Source organism: Lissotriton helveticus, chromosome 11 (genome assembly GCF_964261635.1).
Source record: "Lissotriton helveticus chromosome 11, aLisHel1.1, whole genome shotgun sequence".
Classification (NCBI taxonomy): domain Eukaryota; kingdom Metazoa; phylum Chordata; class Amphibia; order Caudata; family Salamandridae; genus Lissotriton; species Lissotriton helveticus.
Window position 1 is genome coordinate 30,487,056 of NC_136072.1, and position 16,618 is coordinate 30,503,673.

Consider the following 16,618-nt stretch of genomic DNA (forward strand, 5'->3'; position numbering starts at 1 on the left):
GCAGCACTATGAATCTGCATCTTATTAGACTCTAGCATTTTACAAAACAATATAGTCATAAAATAAACATTTAGTTACAGTCTTATGATAACCTAGGGAATATCCCAGTAGTCGCAGGTTCGAATCTTGGCAGGACCTACTCCGCCATTCATCCTTCTAACTTTGATAACAAGAGTAGAACATAATTGGGGGGCAGCAGCAACTGTTACCAAACCGTTTAGCGATACTCCCTATTACGTTATGGTTTTGTAATAAATATTCTTACGCACTGGGTCTATCTGCGTATGTTAAGGATTTGGGAGAAATTGTTTTTAACATACCGAATTATAGGTTGTTTTAGGGACTCAGTTGTTTGTTTTCTCTTAGTGCCTCTAATTTCCCCACTTTTTTCTTTACCCTTTTTAAAAATCTTTTCTGATCTCTCTTCTTGTTTTTTTCCTTTTGTGAGCATCACGAGATACACAGATGGCATTCATCTTTACTAAACTGCTCATACTTGGGTATTTCTGATATAACTGGTATTTCTTGTTTTTGAATGGTGGGGAATTTTGGTAGTTTTGGTATGTGTCTTCATCATCCTATTTTGACTTATTTCTCTGATTTGTAACTACGATATATAACCTTTAAGAACTTTGAAGAAAATAAATTGTATTTGTATATAATGTTATTTTTTATTTTTTTTACTTTGTCTTTTTTGTGTTGGCTTCCAATTTCATTCTAATATTGGTTTATGGTCACTTTCTGTGTATGACATTTGGTTATTTGCATAACATTGTAGATAACTCTTTGACAATTTATTTGTGCCCTGATGAAGCAACCTTATTGTTACGAAACGCATGTATTTTCTTTGAGGCCCCTTTCGTGTCTTTGACCCTTCAATCAACTAGTAGCCTTTTGTCATATAAATCACTATAAATTTGTCTCAAAAGTTAGTACAAGGCGCTGAATCACTACTACTTTGACAGACCTCAGGCACAGACTTGTTTTGGTTTCCCGATTTGTTCTACCAAGGGGAAGTTACTACTCAGTACCTGAGGTCGGATCTGTCCGACGATGAAAATATTTTCACCTTCCTTGGCGCGTGGAACAATCCACTGTAGGTTGTTGTTCCAATAAATAGTTCCGTGAGGATGTATTTTCCAGGATTAATATACAAGAGCGTTCCCAAACTCTTTACACCACCTCATTTATTTGTTAAATAAACACCCCTCAATACTTAAAAAAATTATTGGGATTATAAAGAATCCACAGATTGACTATGTAATGCGTGTTTTTTCATATAGGATAAATAGGGATAACACAAATAGCTGCGCCAAGGCTAAAGCGTAGGTTGAGTACAGGGTGTTCCATGTTTTTGTTGATCACTCATACCTTACGGTTCAAATATCACGAAATTGTTGACTAGGTTCCATGGCACTATACGAATTCAAAAGCTGTAAACAAGATCGCAATGCAAATATAGTTTGGTATTGTTCCAGCTCAAACATAAAGTTTTGTAAAGTTTCTGGGGCAATTTTAAGAGCATATGATGTCTTTTCTGAAAGTGGAAAAATCCATTTTCACTCAGTGCATTCTGCTATAAGACTTGGAATATTCCTCAGACCATTTATCGCACACTTTTCCGATGCTATATGTGTTAACATGAACTTTACCATACCCGGCATTCCCTCTACTAGCATTCCCCCTAGCACAGGCTTACTTTTAGGGGGTGTTTGGAGAGTTACACCCCTCTAATAAATGTATTCTGTATTAGAACATTGGAATGTTGGAAGTTCCATTGAAGACAATGGAGTGCTCCATGCTTTTACGGGCCGGTAAAGGCCCGCAAAGCAACATTCCAATGTTGTTTTCAAAGGCCTCTCGGAGCCCGAAGGAATTTAAACCCCTCAAACTCCGAGAGGCCTTTGTTTTATTTGTTGGAACATTCTGCCCTCTACTGGCAGAATGTTCTAATAGCCTTATAGCCCTTCGTAGCAGGGCTATACCGGCTTTTAAAGTCCCGCTCCCTTGTTAAAGTTCCTCGCCTTCAGCTCGGGCCTTTAACGCTGGAGTGGGCCTTTAATAGCCGGTATAGCTCGCTACGGCGGGCTATAAGGCTATAGTAAATAGTTGAGTACGGGTGCTTTAAGTTTGGTATGGAGAGGTATTGATCAGATTTCACTTGGAAGTTTTACATACACATGCAGACAAAAACACACAGACAAACACACTCTTGTCTATTTTAAGGGTCTTTAAATGGTTATTTTACAAAATATTCAGTTATAAGTACCCCTCACAATCCGCACTCCCCTCCCTAACTACTGCTCCTAGACCCCCCGGCTCCCCCTTCCCAAACAAATTCATCTTGCTGACGAAACTACGTCCCTGCTGCTTTGGCAAGTCTGACATTCATGTCTGGGCATCTTCCAAAGGTGTGTTCCTTTGGACTCACCTGTTACTTTCTTGAAAGTACCCTTGGCAGTCTGAGCTTTCATTTATTCAGAATTTATCACTCTCATCCTCTTTCAATTTGGGAATTGTATGTCACTTTTCTAGGATCAATAGTCATTAGTATTTTTCTAATATCTGTGAAAACAAATCTTGTTTATTGAATAGTGTCATAAAAAATACAGTTTTTATTATAATAGCATGTAGGAACGAGTGTATGTTCCCTTACTTTGCCACCCCTCCTTTCCCCAACACTGCATGCCCAGTAATCACCAGAGTGAATTGATTCTGTTTACGGATGGATTTAAAAATGTAGGCAAATTCATTTTGTGTCAACAAAGAAACACTCGAGTCAGGCTTGTGTGATTCGGATTATAGAAGTAAGCGGCCGGGTCAAATCGGTGGTTTGAAAAAGGAATTTTTTTTAACAAATTGAGTCTATCTCTCTTGCATTGCCACAGCACTGCCTTGCCATTGACTCTGCTGGAAACTGTCCTAGGAGTGTTTGAGACATGTAGAAACCAATCAGCGAATAGATTGTGGCAATATTCGTCTCTGTAATTATCCGTGGTACGATGATGTTCGATTGTGGATCTTCAAGTCCTTTCTTAAGTTACCCCTATCCTAGTCACTAGCAAAACGTCCTTGTGATAAGATCTACGTTCAGGTTAAGGGTGTGCAGCACTTGTACATTCTCTTCTGGTCTTAGGATGTGGTAAGTCAAGTTCTCTAAGTAGACACCATCCTGCAGCAGGGTGGTGATTATTTTGACTGTAGACTTATTTGACGTGCTCTCACGGGCTCTATATAGATTTTCTTGCTTGCCAACTAAATCTGGATCCTCAGTTTGAGGAATGTATTCTCCATGCACAATTTGAATTAGAAACTCCACCATGGTCAGCCAAATATGAATTAAATTGGTGTCAAAGGTGTCAAGTCTTAAGTCCAGAGAATCTTATTGCTTCGGTTGCACATCTTAACTCCACACGTCTGTATCGCCAAATGTCTGCATGACCGATATTTCAAATCTATAATTTTGTTCATCAGCAATTGAGCAGTGAATGTTTCACATTCTGACATTTCCGAGTGACCGGTGGATTTTTGGTGCCTACATTGAATAAGCTTTGAGTGTTTTTTAGACACAGGCGTCAGTACTGGGGCGAATGGTGTCACTGCTGCATCTTCAAGCGTTGCAGTGCTTACCACTTGTTGATTTATGCTTGGATCAGATTGCTCTGCATTTGGAGGTTCTTTCAAAAACAATACTTGTCTGACAGTCTTTTTGGTCGGCTGTACTAGATGAGCAAAGTGTTACGGCTTCACCAAGTGGATGGACACGTGCCTCCTCCTCCCCTTTTTTTCTTGTAGCAGAATCGCCGTTCTTTTTCCTTTCGTTGATTGGACCAACACAGGCTCTCTTAAGGCGGGACCGAGTTCTTTCTCCTAACTTCTTAGCCACAAGTTCACCGACATTGGCTAGGCAACCAATTCTAGCATCAATGGAGTCGTAACCTCTTGTATGGTGCGATTGATCATGAGGATTCTCCTCTTCCGAAGGTCTTGCACATACATTTTCTCTCCATACAGCATTCCATCAGGCACTCGGTTCATCAAAACATGCCTAGGCCTATTATTCTAAGCTCTTTGGGCGCTATATGGGTTGCTTAGCCATGGTGCACCATTAACAATAAATCCTCACATTAAAGGCATGTTTAACAGCCCGATTGGTTCGCTCTACTACCCATTTAAACAGGGCTGTAAGGCATGTGAGATTTGATGGTCTATTCCAATTTTAATCAGCGTTTCTCGGCCAGTGAAAGGGACACACTCAACCCATTGCTACCAAGAACCACATATCTTTAATTACTGTGCAAGCAGTGACCCGGCGCCATGGCCACATCCCCATACATTGATTAAAAGAATATACCGCTTCCTATATTTATTTTCTGGTTTGAATAGGCCGTGATGAGCGAGGTAAACAGTTTGAAATAGTTGTGCTGCTTTAACAAGTGGGATTTGAGATGATCTCACTTCAGTGGAAGGTTTAATCTGTTGAAAGATTTTGTATCGTCGTTCGTAACGTAGTGCACGGCTGACTTGGACATCAGTGGATGCCAGTTCCAATCTTGTGGTATGCATAAAGTTGCCGATTCTCTTGCGTGTGCTTAAATATTCTTGAGTGCTACTCTAATCAAATTTAACTCAACCGATTCACTCAGTATGTCTCGATTACCGAGCCCTGGTATTGTAACTATAGTGAGCCGATTATGCCCGAGGTAGATTTGCTGAAAGCCTGGAGTCATGGCTCTCTTATTGTGTGACAATTGTATTGCTGAGTGTATTTCGGGTCACCTTTAGTTTGCAACTGGTTTGCTGCTGCTTCTTTGAGTATGTGCGCCACGGTTTCGTAGCTTGATCAGTCGCTGGATTGCCTTTGGAGTGGATTCATTTGCTGACCATTCACCATTGGAAGCCGCCTTCTGAAGTCAGCTATCCGTGTCCAGATCTTCGTCTATCCCTGTGAATCTCTGTAACCATTGGATTCACAATGGCTTAAATCTGTATAGTAGAGCGGAGTCAGAAACACTCCGTAGTGGGACTGAGGCATCTGCAGTTTGTAACACCAGGAGGAGTACATTAAGTTGAAGTATTTGTGCTGTTGAATCACCAAAGGGCTTCACCTGCATATGCTTCAGAATCTTCAAACTTTCATACCTAGCTCAGTTTGTGCCAATCTTTCTGTATAAAGGACAGTTTGATAACTGCTCTGTGCTTTGGTTGATGAGGGTCTGTGAATTGTTTGCTGATATTCCAGGAATTCCTGTGGTTAACAGTGGATTCTATTCGAATTAAATGACTGAACTGGTTTGGCTTATGGCCCACAGCATTTAGCGCACATGTGATGCTCCCGGCATCACTGTGCACCCAAACGTCCTCATCAGCCAGGATCCTTGAGGGCACTCAACACGGAAGAATAGATGGAGGCCACGCAGGACAAGATGCGCGTGCTTACATTGGGCCTGCGGCGCACAATCAAATGTCACTGCTCGTGGCGCCCATTCAAAGGTTGCGCGGAGCATGGTAAACGGCCAACACTTGCTCAATAACTCAAAAGAGGCACTCACCAATGTTTCCGATACAGACGTTAGTGGTGTCGTCACCTGCTCCACCAACGTACTTCTCAAGCAGGGATTCACTAAGTGCTCGTAGCAAATAAGTTATATGCACAGTGACAGTTAACGGGGCTAAGCGTCCTTTTTCATGAAACAGAGTACTGTACCGCAGCTTGAAGCTTCCGTAGAAATGCCAGTATTGATGTCCCGCGCAGGTTAAATGGTGCCGGTTATGGTCAAAATGTTGCTGCCAGTTTTCTCCAGTTGCCGGTATTGTCAAACTAGAGCTGTCAGTGTTCTCCCAAGGACTGCTCAAACTCAATCAATCAATCAATCAATCAGAGGTTTATAGAGCGCACTACACAGCCGTGAGGGTCTTAAGGCACTGAGGGGGGCGGGAGGGGACAGCTTCGAGTCAGTCGAAGAGCCAGGTCTTGAGGTCCTTCCTGAACGTGTGCAGGGTCGGGGAGCGTCTGATGTTGACCGGGAGCTCGTTCTAGGTTCTGGCTGCGATGTAGGAGAACGCTCTCCTGCCGGTTCTGCTTCAGCGGATGCGGGGGACCTCTGCCGGAGTGGAGGTTTCTCTTGGGTACGTGGAAACATACTCGGTCGTTGAGGTACTTGGATCCGATGTTGTTGAGGGATTTGTAGGCGTGGGTGAGGAGTTTGAAGGTGACCCTCTTCTCCATGGGGAGCCAGTGGAGGCTTCGTAGGTGTTGGGTCATATGTTCATGGCGCGGTGTCCCTAGGACGAGCCTGGCTGCGGCGTTCTGGATGGTTTGGAACTGTGATTAACAACGGGATGCACACGTGCCTTCAACTCACTTCTCTTAATGTGAGATGACAGCAGGTTACACAGTAGGTTGTTTGTCGGCCGGCTGGTTTGAAGCCACACTATGTCCTTTCATAGGCAGTAAAACTTTAAAGCATTCAGGTCAGCGCTCTATAGATGTTCACGTCCATAGACGCGTGCATCCACCAACGGACACTCCACACACAAACAAATACCCAAGAATTCTATGACGTCATCACACATTCCAGCGTTCATCCTGGCTGAGCAGTAGGGAAGAGACAACTACAGAAGAGGAAGGACAATAAGTAGTTTATGACAGTTTGCAGTTCAGATTATCGGAAATTCTTAGGCCGGAGTCATCGGCTCCCAGTAAATACTCCGTGCGGGTCCCCGGATTCCAATTTAGTGGGAGCCCCAGGTTCCAGTAATGATTAAGTGGGGTGCACAGAAGTGAAAAGGCTAAGAACCACTGGTCTAGAGAATTTGTTTTGCAGCACACACAATGTGTCCAGACTTCACTGTTACCCCATAGCATCAGGTTGTTTTCAATTCTTTATTAGTGTTTTTTCAAAATCAAACATACAATGATCAACAAAAGAAACACCAGTTAAACAATGGAAGACGTGGGCAATGACATTGGTGACGAAAATAATTAATAAAAAATAATAATAAAATAAAAGTAAAATTAAGAAATGGTACAAATACCGCCATTACATGGGTATAGGATAAATCAATACAACAGGAAGAAGTGTCATGCATACAATATATGAAAATCAATGGAGAGCCTATGAATAGTAAATATGCATTATACAGCCAATATCATCTTACATTTATAAAAGGACCCCATATATGATCAAAAAGATGTACATTGTCATTCAACTTATAAATCATTTTTTCAAAGACATTTGAGAAAAGAGGTCTCACAATGTAGGGACACTGTTCTACAAGGAGTGGCCGCTCAGGAGAGGTTTCTGACCACACCAGGAAGTGGCCTGAATGGGATACTGGTCAACTTACAGGTGATGCTTTTCGTTTCCTCGAATCGATGACGCGTCAGTGTGCTGGCATTGTCCTCCTGCCTAGTACTAGTAGGTCAACCATTGCTTGGCTGTGTGACATCTGTCCTGTCGTTTGCAGGTGCAGGACTTGGTCCACGGGGTGACCACGGAGGAGTGCCAGGCGGCTCTGCAGAACCACGCGTGGAACGTCCAGAAAGCCACGCAGTATCTTAAGGTAACGTCATGTCCTTGTCGCGACTCCGTAAGTAGACGGCATTTGATATGGGCTGTATTCGCTCTTCGGCTCATCCTCGCGTTCCTGGTGCCGGCATAGTGGGAACTCTTTATTCAGTACCACGGTGAGGCGGAGGGGCTCTTACTACAGTATCACCATGGCAACAGTACATGCACAGTGTTATGTGTTGAGCTACTAACATTTATGGAAGCATAGAACCACCAGTCAGGGTCCCAGAGCCAAGATGGGAACTTGTTCAAACTAATTTACCAAAGCGTGGTCAGCCAAGGGTTTTGCAAAGAATGTGGTCGAGTTCTGTAGCGCAGAGGCGAGCGCAGAGAGGAACCTGCTTCCCATACGAGTCTGTCCGAACCGTGAGCAGGCCGGTCGAAGATCTCAAGGCTCTCCTTAGGTTGTCAACTCTCAGTTACTCTTATCAGAAATAAAGGGTCAGATCTCTCTCTCGCTCTCTCCCTGTCTCTCTCCCCTCTCTCTCTCTCTCTCCCCCCTCCCCCCCTCGCTCGGTCTCTCCCTCTCTCACTCCTTTCTCCCTCTCTCTCTCCACCTCCCCCCTCTCTCCCTATCTTACTCCTCTCTCTCCAGATCCCCCTCTTTTTCTCTCCCTCTCTCTACCTCCCCGTCTCTCTCTCTCCCTCCCCCTCTCTCCCTCTCTCCCTCTCTCTTTCTCTTTCTCACTCCCCTCTCCCTCCCTCTCTCCCCCGCCCCTTCTCTCCCCACTTTCCCTCCTCTCTCTCTCTCGCTCCCTCTCGCTCCTCTCCTCTCCCCCTCTATCTCCCTCTCTCTCTCCCTCTCTCTCCCCGTCTCTCTCACTTCCCCCCTTGCTCTCTCCCTCTGCCTCTCCCTCCCTCTCCCTCCGCCTCACTCTCCCTCTCCCTCCCTCCCTCTCCCTCCCTCTGTCTCTCTCTCTCTCTCTCTGTCTCTCTCTGTCTCTCTCTGTCTCTCTCTCGCTCCCTCTCTCTCCCCCTCTCTCCCTCTCTCTCCCCCCTCCCTCGCCGTCCCTCTCTCTCCTCCTCTCCTCTCTTGCTCCCTCTCCTTTCTATCTCCCTCTCTCTCTCCCTCTCTCTCCCCGTCTCTCTCACTTCCCCCCTTGCTCTCTCCCTCTGCCTCTCCCTCCGCCTCACTCTCCCTCTCCCTCCCTCCCTCTCCCTCCCTCTGTCTCTCTCTGTCTCTCTCTCGCTCCCTCTCTCTCCCCCTCTCTCCCTCCTCCCTCGCCGTCCCTCTCTCTCCTCCTCTCCTCTCTTGCTCCCTCTCCTTTCTCTCTCCCTCTGTCTCTCTCCCTCCCTCTGGCTCCAAAGGTGGACTTGTAAGTCATAATACCATGCCAATCATGACATCCCTCATAAGTGGGGTTGTACACCTCTACTTAGATGCTCAGTTCATCACATTAATATCAACTTGCACCTTTCTTTCACGAATGTTTCAGAGAATAATTACTTTCCTCACTCATGAGGGAAAGGAAAATGGCAAACTTCAGCCTCTGCAGGATCACTGCTCTATTGTTGTGATTTCCTATACCTGGGGCTTGTAAACCTCCTGGCTGGCAGGCTTCGAGTGATCCAAACCGGCAAAGGAAGACTAGTTACTAGCGCTCTAATTCTTAGCCGCAAGTGTAGCTTAAAGCCTTATGCTGCCTACTTTTAGGAGCAAGAATACTTTTCATGGTATTATGAACATCCCTTTCCACCAGTTCTACCCCATTTAACTCTCCCTCCTGCCCTGTGGCAACTCTTTCGCTGCCCCTCGGCCACCATTCCTCCTGCTGCCTTCACCCTGCAGCATCCATTCTCCTGCCCCTCTTCGTGGAATAGCACTCTTTACAACGCATGCCGTTACAACGCAAGTCGTTACAACGATGCGTTGTTACATCGCATGCTATTACAACGCTAGTCGTTACAACGACTTGCTGTAGGGGGGGCTCTGGAGTTTGGAATAGTATAATTTACTATTCCAACTCCAGTGTGTACAACTGTAGGCAAGGTAGGTGTTGGATTGAAAATCTAACAAATCCAACAACTTCTGCCCCCTACAGCAAGTCGTTGTAACAATTTGCGTTGCAATAGAATGCGATGTAACAATGCGTTGTTGTAATGGCATGCGATGTAACAATCCGTCGTAATGACTTACGTTGTAATGGCATGCGATGTAACAACGCGTCGTCGTAACAACTTACTTTGTAATGGCATGCGATGTAACAACGCGTCGTAACGACTTATGTTGTAATGGCATGCGATGTAAACGATGTTCGCCTCTTCATAGCACCGGTTTACCTGCTCCCGTCATTCTCCCCCCTGGTGTCAGTGGTCCTCATGGCTCAGCCCTTGTGGCATCTCTACTCTTGCTACTCCCTTCCCTGGGACTGGCTAGGAGGTGTCCGGATCATATGGGTCATTTTTGTCACATTTCACAACAATGCTAGGATGCTGGCGCCAAGTAGTTGGGATGCTACATATGCGTTTGCTGATATGTTGTTTTGGCGGCTGTTATTTTTCCGATCAAGGTTTGGCCTTCAAGATTCCCCCTTTGTTAGTCTGCGTCCCACTGTAAGCCTTGCTTCCATGACCGTGTGGGGTTTCTGTTTCTCTTGGCAGGTGGAGCAGCTGTTTTGCCTGGGCCTGAAAACACGAGTAGAATGTCACAAGGTCCTGGAGAGGTTTGACTGGAACCTGGAACAAGCCAGCTCGCACCTGCTAGAATACTACAATGTGACACGACAGAAGTAAGTCAATACCCAGCGCCTGTTGCAGGTTTGTGAGTTGTTGGATGGTCATTTCTCTGGACTTCTGTTCAGAGGTTTTTGTGTGCCGGCTGACCTTTCAGGCCCCAGGCGGCCATCAGCACTGCCTTTCCCGGGTGTCCCTGCTTCCTTGGACATGCCCTGTTCCTTGGACATCCCCTCTTCCAAGCCTCCCATCTTCCATGGGCTTATCACGCAAGTGCGTATCCATCTGTTCCAGGGTCTTCCATGGGTGTCCTGCTCTTCAGTGAGCGTCCCCTCTCTTCTGTGGGTGTGCCCTCTCTTCTGTGGGTGACCCCCTCTCTTCTGTGGGCGACCCCCTCTCTTCTGTGGGCAACCCCCTCTCTTCTGTGGGCAACCCCCACTCTTCTGTGGGCGACACCCACTCTTCTGTGGGCAACCCCCACTCTTCTGTGGGCAACCCCCACTCTTCTGTGGGCGACACCCACTCTTCCGTGGGCAACCCCCACTCTTCTGTGGGCGACACCCACTCTTCTGTGGGCGACCCCCCTCTTTTCTGTGGGCGACCCCCTCTCTTCTGTGGGCGACCCCCTCTCTTCTGTGGGCGTCCCCCTCTCTTCTGTGGGCGTCTCCCTCTCTTCTGTGGGCGTCTCCCTCTCTTCTGTGGGCGTCTCCCGCTCTTCTGTGGGCGTCTCCCGCTCTTCTGTGGGCGTCTCCCTCTCTTCTGTGGGCGTCTCCCGCTCTTCTGTGGGCGTCTCCCTCTCTTCTGTGGGCGTCTCCTGCTCTTCTGTGGGCGTCTCCCTCTCTTCTGTGGGCGTATCCCGCTCTTCTGTGGGCGTCTCCCGCTCTTCTGTGGGCGTCTCCCGCTCTTCTGTGGGCGTCTCCCTCTCTTCTGTGGGCGTCTCCTGCTCTTCTGTGGGCGTCTCCCGCTCTTCTGTGGGCGTCTCCCTCTCTTCTGTGGGCGTCTCCCGCTCTTCTGTGGGCGTCTCCCGCTCTTCTGTGGGCGTCTCCCGCTCTTCTGTGGGCGTCTCCCGCTCTTCTGTGGGCGTCTCCCTCTCTTCTGTCGGTGACCACCTCTCTTCTGTGGGCGACCCCCTCTTCTGTGGGCGACACCCACTCTCTTTTGTGGGTGTCCCCCTCTCTTCCATGGGCGTCCCCCTCTCTTTCGTGGGCGTCCCCCTCTCTTTTGTGGGCGTCCCCCTCTCTTTCGTGGGCGTCCCCCTCTCTTTCGTGGGCGTCCCCCTCTCTTTCGTGGGCGTCTCCCTCTCTTCTGTCGGTGACCACCTCTCTTCTGTCGGTGACCACCTCTCTTCTGTGGGCATCCCCCCTCTTCTGTGGGCGTCCCCCCTCTCTTTTGTGGGTGTCCCCCTCTCTTCCATGGGCGTCCCCCTCTCTTTCGTGGGCGTCCCCCTCTCTTTCGTGGGCGTCCCCCTCTCTTTTGTGGGCGTCCCCCTCTCTTTTGTGGGCATCCCCTCTCTTTTGTGGGCGTCCCCCTCTCTTTCGGGGCGTCCCCCTCTCTTCCGCGGGCATCCCCCTCTCTTCCGCGGGCGTCCCCCTCTCTTCCGCGGGCGTCCCCCTCTCTTCTGCGGGCGTCCCTCTCTCTTCCGCGGGCGTCCCCCTCTCTTCCGCGGGCGTCCCCCTCTCTTCCGCGGGCGTCCCCCTCTCTTCTGCGGGCGTCCCCCTCTCTTCCGCGGTCGTCCCCTTCTCTACCGCGGTCATCCCCCCTCTCTTCCGTGGGCGTCCCCCTCTCTTCCGTGGGTGTCTCCCTCTTTTCAGTGGGTCTCTCCCTCTCTTCCAATGGCCTTTCATGTTAGTTGGGAAATGTCTTTGACCCCACTTTCTTTTTGTTCTTGCACATGCTTAGATTTCTCTGCTTTCCTCTGTGTGGTCTGGAGTTCACACCAAAGTCTCATTTTCCAGGACTGTCCTTTATTGACCTTTTTATACCTATACCTGATTTTACATTCTTCTTTTACTAGTGAGTTGCTGTAAACAAGAGATACCCTCTACGGCCCTCAGTCCTTTTGATTTGTCCTTCTGCTCCCCTTTCCTTTAGATTTTTTTTCTTCTTTACTCTCCTTATTTGGTATGCTGGTTGATTTCTGCATTTTCATCCCCCCTTCTTTTTAAAGTTTTGTATTCAGACCCAGTATTTGTTATCAGATCTGGGGTGTATTTTTCAGTTTTTCACCATGGTATCTTTGCTCTTGTGGTTTTTTGATATAATGGTTATTCACTACAACAGTCTTATAAGGTTTTTGTTTCACCATTTTGGGTTTCTCTAAATGAACTGAATTAACATACTCCTGCTCCTGTTCTTGGATCTCCGTAAAGGTTGGTTAGTACGCTTCCATGTTGCAGGGTCAGGCATCGGATAGTGAACCTTGATGCTTACCCTAACAAAGATGGCATCTAGGGTCAGGCATAGAATAATGAACCTTAATGCTTGCTGTAACAAAGATGGCGTTCAGGGTAAATGTAAATGTAGCCGTACTTGTAAAGCGCACTGATACTCCTGAGTGTCCTGGCGCTGTACTCATACCGCTAGGGAACCCTTCCTGGTTTTTCCCCGTGAAATGTCCACTCCTGGGCATCCCCAGGGTGCAACCAGGCATCCCTAGCGCTGTAGGGGGCCGTTGTGGAGACTAAGCAAGCTATTGCCCAGAGTTGCAGCGTGGGACCCATGCTTAGAGTAGGCACCGAGGCGAGAAATCAGGTCCGAGGAATTATGAGCCCAAGATCCACCGAGACCAGCCAAGGCAGGAATTGAACCCTGGTCCCGGGCCAGACCTCTGCATCAGGGTCTGCCGCTCTAACCATTGAGCCACACTTCTCCAGGCATAGAATAATGAACCTTGATGCTTACTGTAGCAAAGATGGCATCCAGGGTCAGGCATAAAATAATGAACCTTGATGCTTGTAAGAAAGATGGCCCCTGCTTGTAAGAAAGATGGCGCCATAGTTCTGATTTTGAATATTGAACCTCGATGCTCACTGTGGCAAAGATGGCACCCAGGGTCAGGCATAAAATAATCAACCTCAAAGCTTACTGTAGCAAAGATGGCATCCAATGCCAGGCATGGAATAACGAACATCGATGCTTGCTGTAGCAAAGATGGCCAGGCATAGTATGATGAACCTCAAGGCTTACCGTAACAAAGATGGCGACCAGGGTCAGGCATAGAATAATGGGCCTCGATGCTTACCGTAGCAAAGATGGCACCAAGGGTCAGGCATAGAAAAATTAACCTCAATGCTTGCTGTAACAAAGAAGGCCTCCAGGGTCAGGCATTGAATAATGAACCTTGATGCTTACTGTAGCAAAGATGGCATCCAGGGTCAGGCATAAAATAATGAACCTTAATACTTACCGTAACAAAGATGGTGCCCAGGGTCAGGCATAGAATAATGAACCTCAGTGCTTACTGTAGCAAAGATGGTGCTCAGGATAAAACAACCCCGTAATTAACACTAATAACACAATATTGCCAATAGACAAGATAACAATTCAAAACATTCCTGTCCTTTGTTTTTTTTGCAGACGGTGATGAAACCTAGAAGCATGTCCTGGAAGTCCCGGACAGAGCATTGAGCGCCACCTGCTGGAGTCCAGAACCATGGCCCAGGATCGGTAGTAGCATAAAAACATTGGCTGCTGAGCCAGGGAGTGCAAGAACAGTGGAATCTCTGAATGGAAACTAAAGTGGCGCGAGCATGAGGTGGAGAGGGCGGGGCGGTAGGAGGACTCCTTGCGAGAAAGATCCCGCCCCCCTGGTGCTACTCTAGACATTCTCTTAACAGCCGACCTCGCAACCAATCCAGTGTTTCTCTTGTGGACATCACCCGTGTTACTTCTCATCGAGATGTGTGTATTTTTTTTGTTCTTCCCATCATATGGGTAGCTCATTGTGTTTTTTTTTTATAAAGAGATGTGTAAGTATAATATATAAATATATAAATATAAATTTTATTTGGAGAAAACAAAATGATTGTGAAAAGCTTAGATGTGCGAAATGTCTGTCTAGCTTCCGACTCTTCTGTTTGTGACTTATTTGTTAAGTATTCCTTACTTTTCTGAATGTGCTTCATTCATGTGGGAGAGATCCAAGTGTGGTTGTCCTCATGAATTTGCAAAGTTTTTACTCCACAGCTTTTTTTTCTTTACAAAATGTAAAATCTTCTTGAACGCACTGAGTTAGTGAGATTAAAAACAAACAAAAGATGAGACCTAACTTTCAAAAAATAGAAGGTTTCGCAGGAGAAGCATTCACATAAGCACATTTTTGTAGGAAAATTCTCCCGCAAAGAATGTATGAGAAAATGAACTTGTACATCTGTTTTTTGTGTCAAACGTCTCTCGTATAGGAAGTTGCAAAGCTTGGCACAGAAGGTAGTTTACCAACTTTGTAGAACCTGATTGGCGAAGTTTGAAGCTTTGCGGGCCCCTAGCGACATTTTACCAATGTTTACCTGCTCAGTAAAGCACCGAGTGCACTTACACCAAAGATAAACCCAAGTCTGTTAAAGTGACTTATGGCAGTTTTTGGCTTTCAAGATGAGCAAAGTTCTTTCTTACACTTTGCTGAAAAGTTTCAATTCAGTGACTTTTAACTGAAGTAAGTGATAGAAGCTGAAACAATAAAAGTCCAATGGGGAATAATTGATGGCTACAACATTCAGACATTGCAGCAGTAGTAAATGTTGACTTAACAAAGAAGGTTTATTTCTGATGTTAGTAACTTGATATATCTGATGGAACATGTTTTGAATTAGAGACTACAATGCGGTATTTGCTTCAGAACTCCTCGCCCCGCGTACCATTGAAAGCAAGACTCTGTATCCGCCCACCTCACTGGGTCTGTATTGTCACTTTGAACATTCTCCTCTTCTCTAAGGTCATTAGGAGACAGCGCCATCTTCAGGTTTAGCAATGGAAGTACATATGAAAAAAATGGCAGGCTGTATGTGGCCAAGGCTGTGATTCTCTGTGCTGTCCAAATGCAATATGTTAGAAAAATGTTGTTCACGGTTTGAACAACAGACAAGTTAGTTTTACAAAGGTGGCAGATGGCTTCTCCTGCTGATCCTCTCCATAAAGGATGGCTGACTGGGCATTTCCAAAGGGTTGTCTGGTTAAAAAAAACTCCTAATATTGAGGGCGTGCATTTAACTGCTGGGAGAGTGTATTTAATTACAGGTTAAATTTGAGACACTGTATCTTTTAGGGGGGTTAAATGCCCCTTCAACTGAGAAGATTGTTACATTTTATTGGTTGCTTTTCCTTTTTGCCATTCTTTCCACAGTTTTCTGCCTCCGAACCCTACATCTGAGAGCAGTGTCGTATTGTTGTGCATTCATGAGAAAAGTAGCCATGTGGCAAGCGACTGACTCAGATCCATCGTGGTAACCAGTGGTTTAACTGAGTATGAGCAAGTCTTGGGGTTCCCCTGTTTCTTTGGTCTCGACACTGTTGGACTCGTTGAACTGTAGGAGTTTCTCTCATCATGTCTACGACAACCACCCTGGATTAATCTAGGCTCCGTGCTGTCGTGACGAATCCAACTGGCTCCAGAGACGGCAGCTTGGTTCAGGACAAGCACGCTTCGTTTCTTCTTTGTTGCTTTCAGTTGTTCTAGAACTTGTTCTGTTTTTATCGAAGATGATGTTGACTTTCATTTCTCATCCTTGTTGGTGTTCTGTTTGTATGTTCTTCATCTGTTGCTTTTTTGTGTTGTTTTTAAAGTTTAAAGGTCCTTGCAATGAAGTTGTGTGTCCTGTGGTCGTTCATTTTCTGCAGATTAATGGAGAGGCGAAACTTCCTGGAATTTTGCCTCAATTTTTATTTTTATTTGAAGTGCTTTCTAGTTTATGCATGGCCCTGGTTTAAGAAAATAATATTGATTCTCTGCTGTTGTCATTTAATACCAGGAAGTAGGTATAACGCTTCACCCCTCCACACTGCATGAGGCGCCCCCTTCTGTCACACAGGTTTGTGGGCAGCCTTGAACAAACACAGTGCTCGCGGCGCACACACCTTTCTCACTCAATGGACCCCTCTTTGTTCACATGGACTGCAAGAATGATGCACACTCGTGCATAACACACATACCCGCATACTCGCGTGGTTGCTGCTGCAGAAAAGAAACAAGCAGCGGCCAAATCAAACGGTCTGGCTTACATGTGAATCTTGACTAAAACATTGAAAGCAGCCTACTGCTGTAAAACTTCTAAAACAAAATGATTGCTTTCTTCATACAATGCATTTGTGATGATTCCAAGTACCTTCAAGTTGTATAATAGTCCCACGTGCATTGCAATGCAGAGCACTCGAAGGGA

The 16,618-nt window shown here is 46.4% G+C and overlaps 1 protein-coding gene across 4 annotated transcripts in view; it reads left to right on the forward strand.

Moving 5' to 3' along the window:
* The window catches only part of TNK2 (tyrosine kinase non receptor 2), a 394,078-nt gene extending 378,032 nt beyond the window's left edge, over nucleotides 1–16,046 (forward strand). For all 4 annotated transcript variants that reach the window (XM_078667996.1, XM_078667997.1, XM_078667994.1 and 1 more), the window contains 3 exons: nucleotides 7,471–7,566; nucleotides 10,176–10,303; nucleotides 13,824–16,046. In XM_078667996.1, the coding sequence (XP_078524122.1) occupies nucleotides 7,471–7,566; nucleotides 10,176–10,303; nucleotides 13,824–13,830 (231 nt within the window). In that variant the 3' untranslated portion in view covers nucleotides 13,831–16,046. The remainder of the gene's footprint in view (nucleotides 1–7,470; nucleotides 7,567–10,175; nucleotides 10,304–13,823) is intronic.
* Nucleotides 16,047–16,618: the final 572 nt, after the last annotated feature.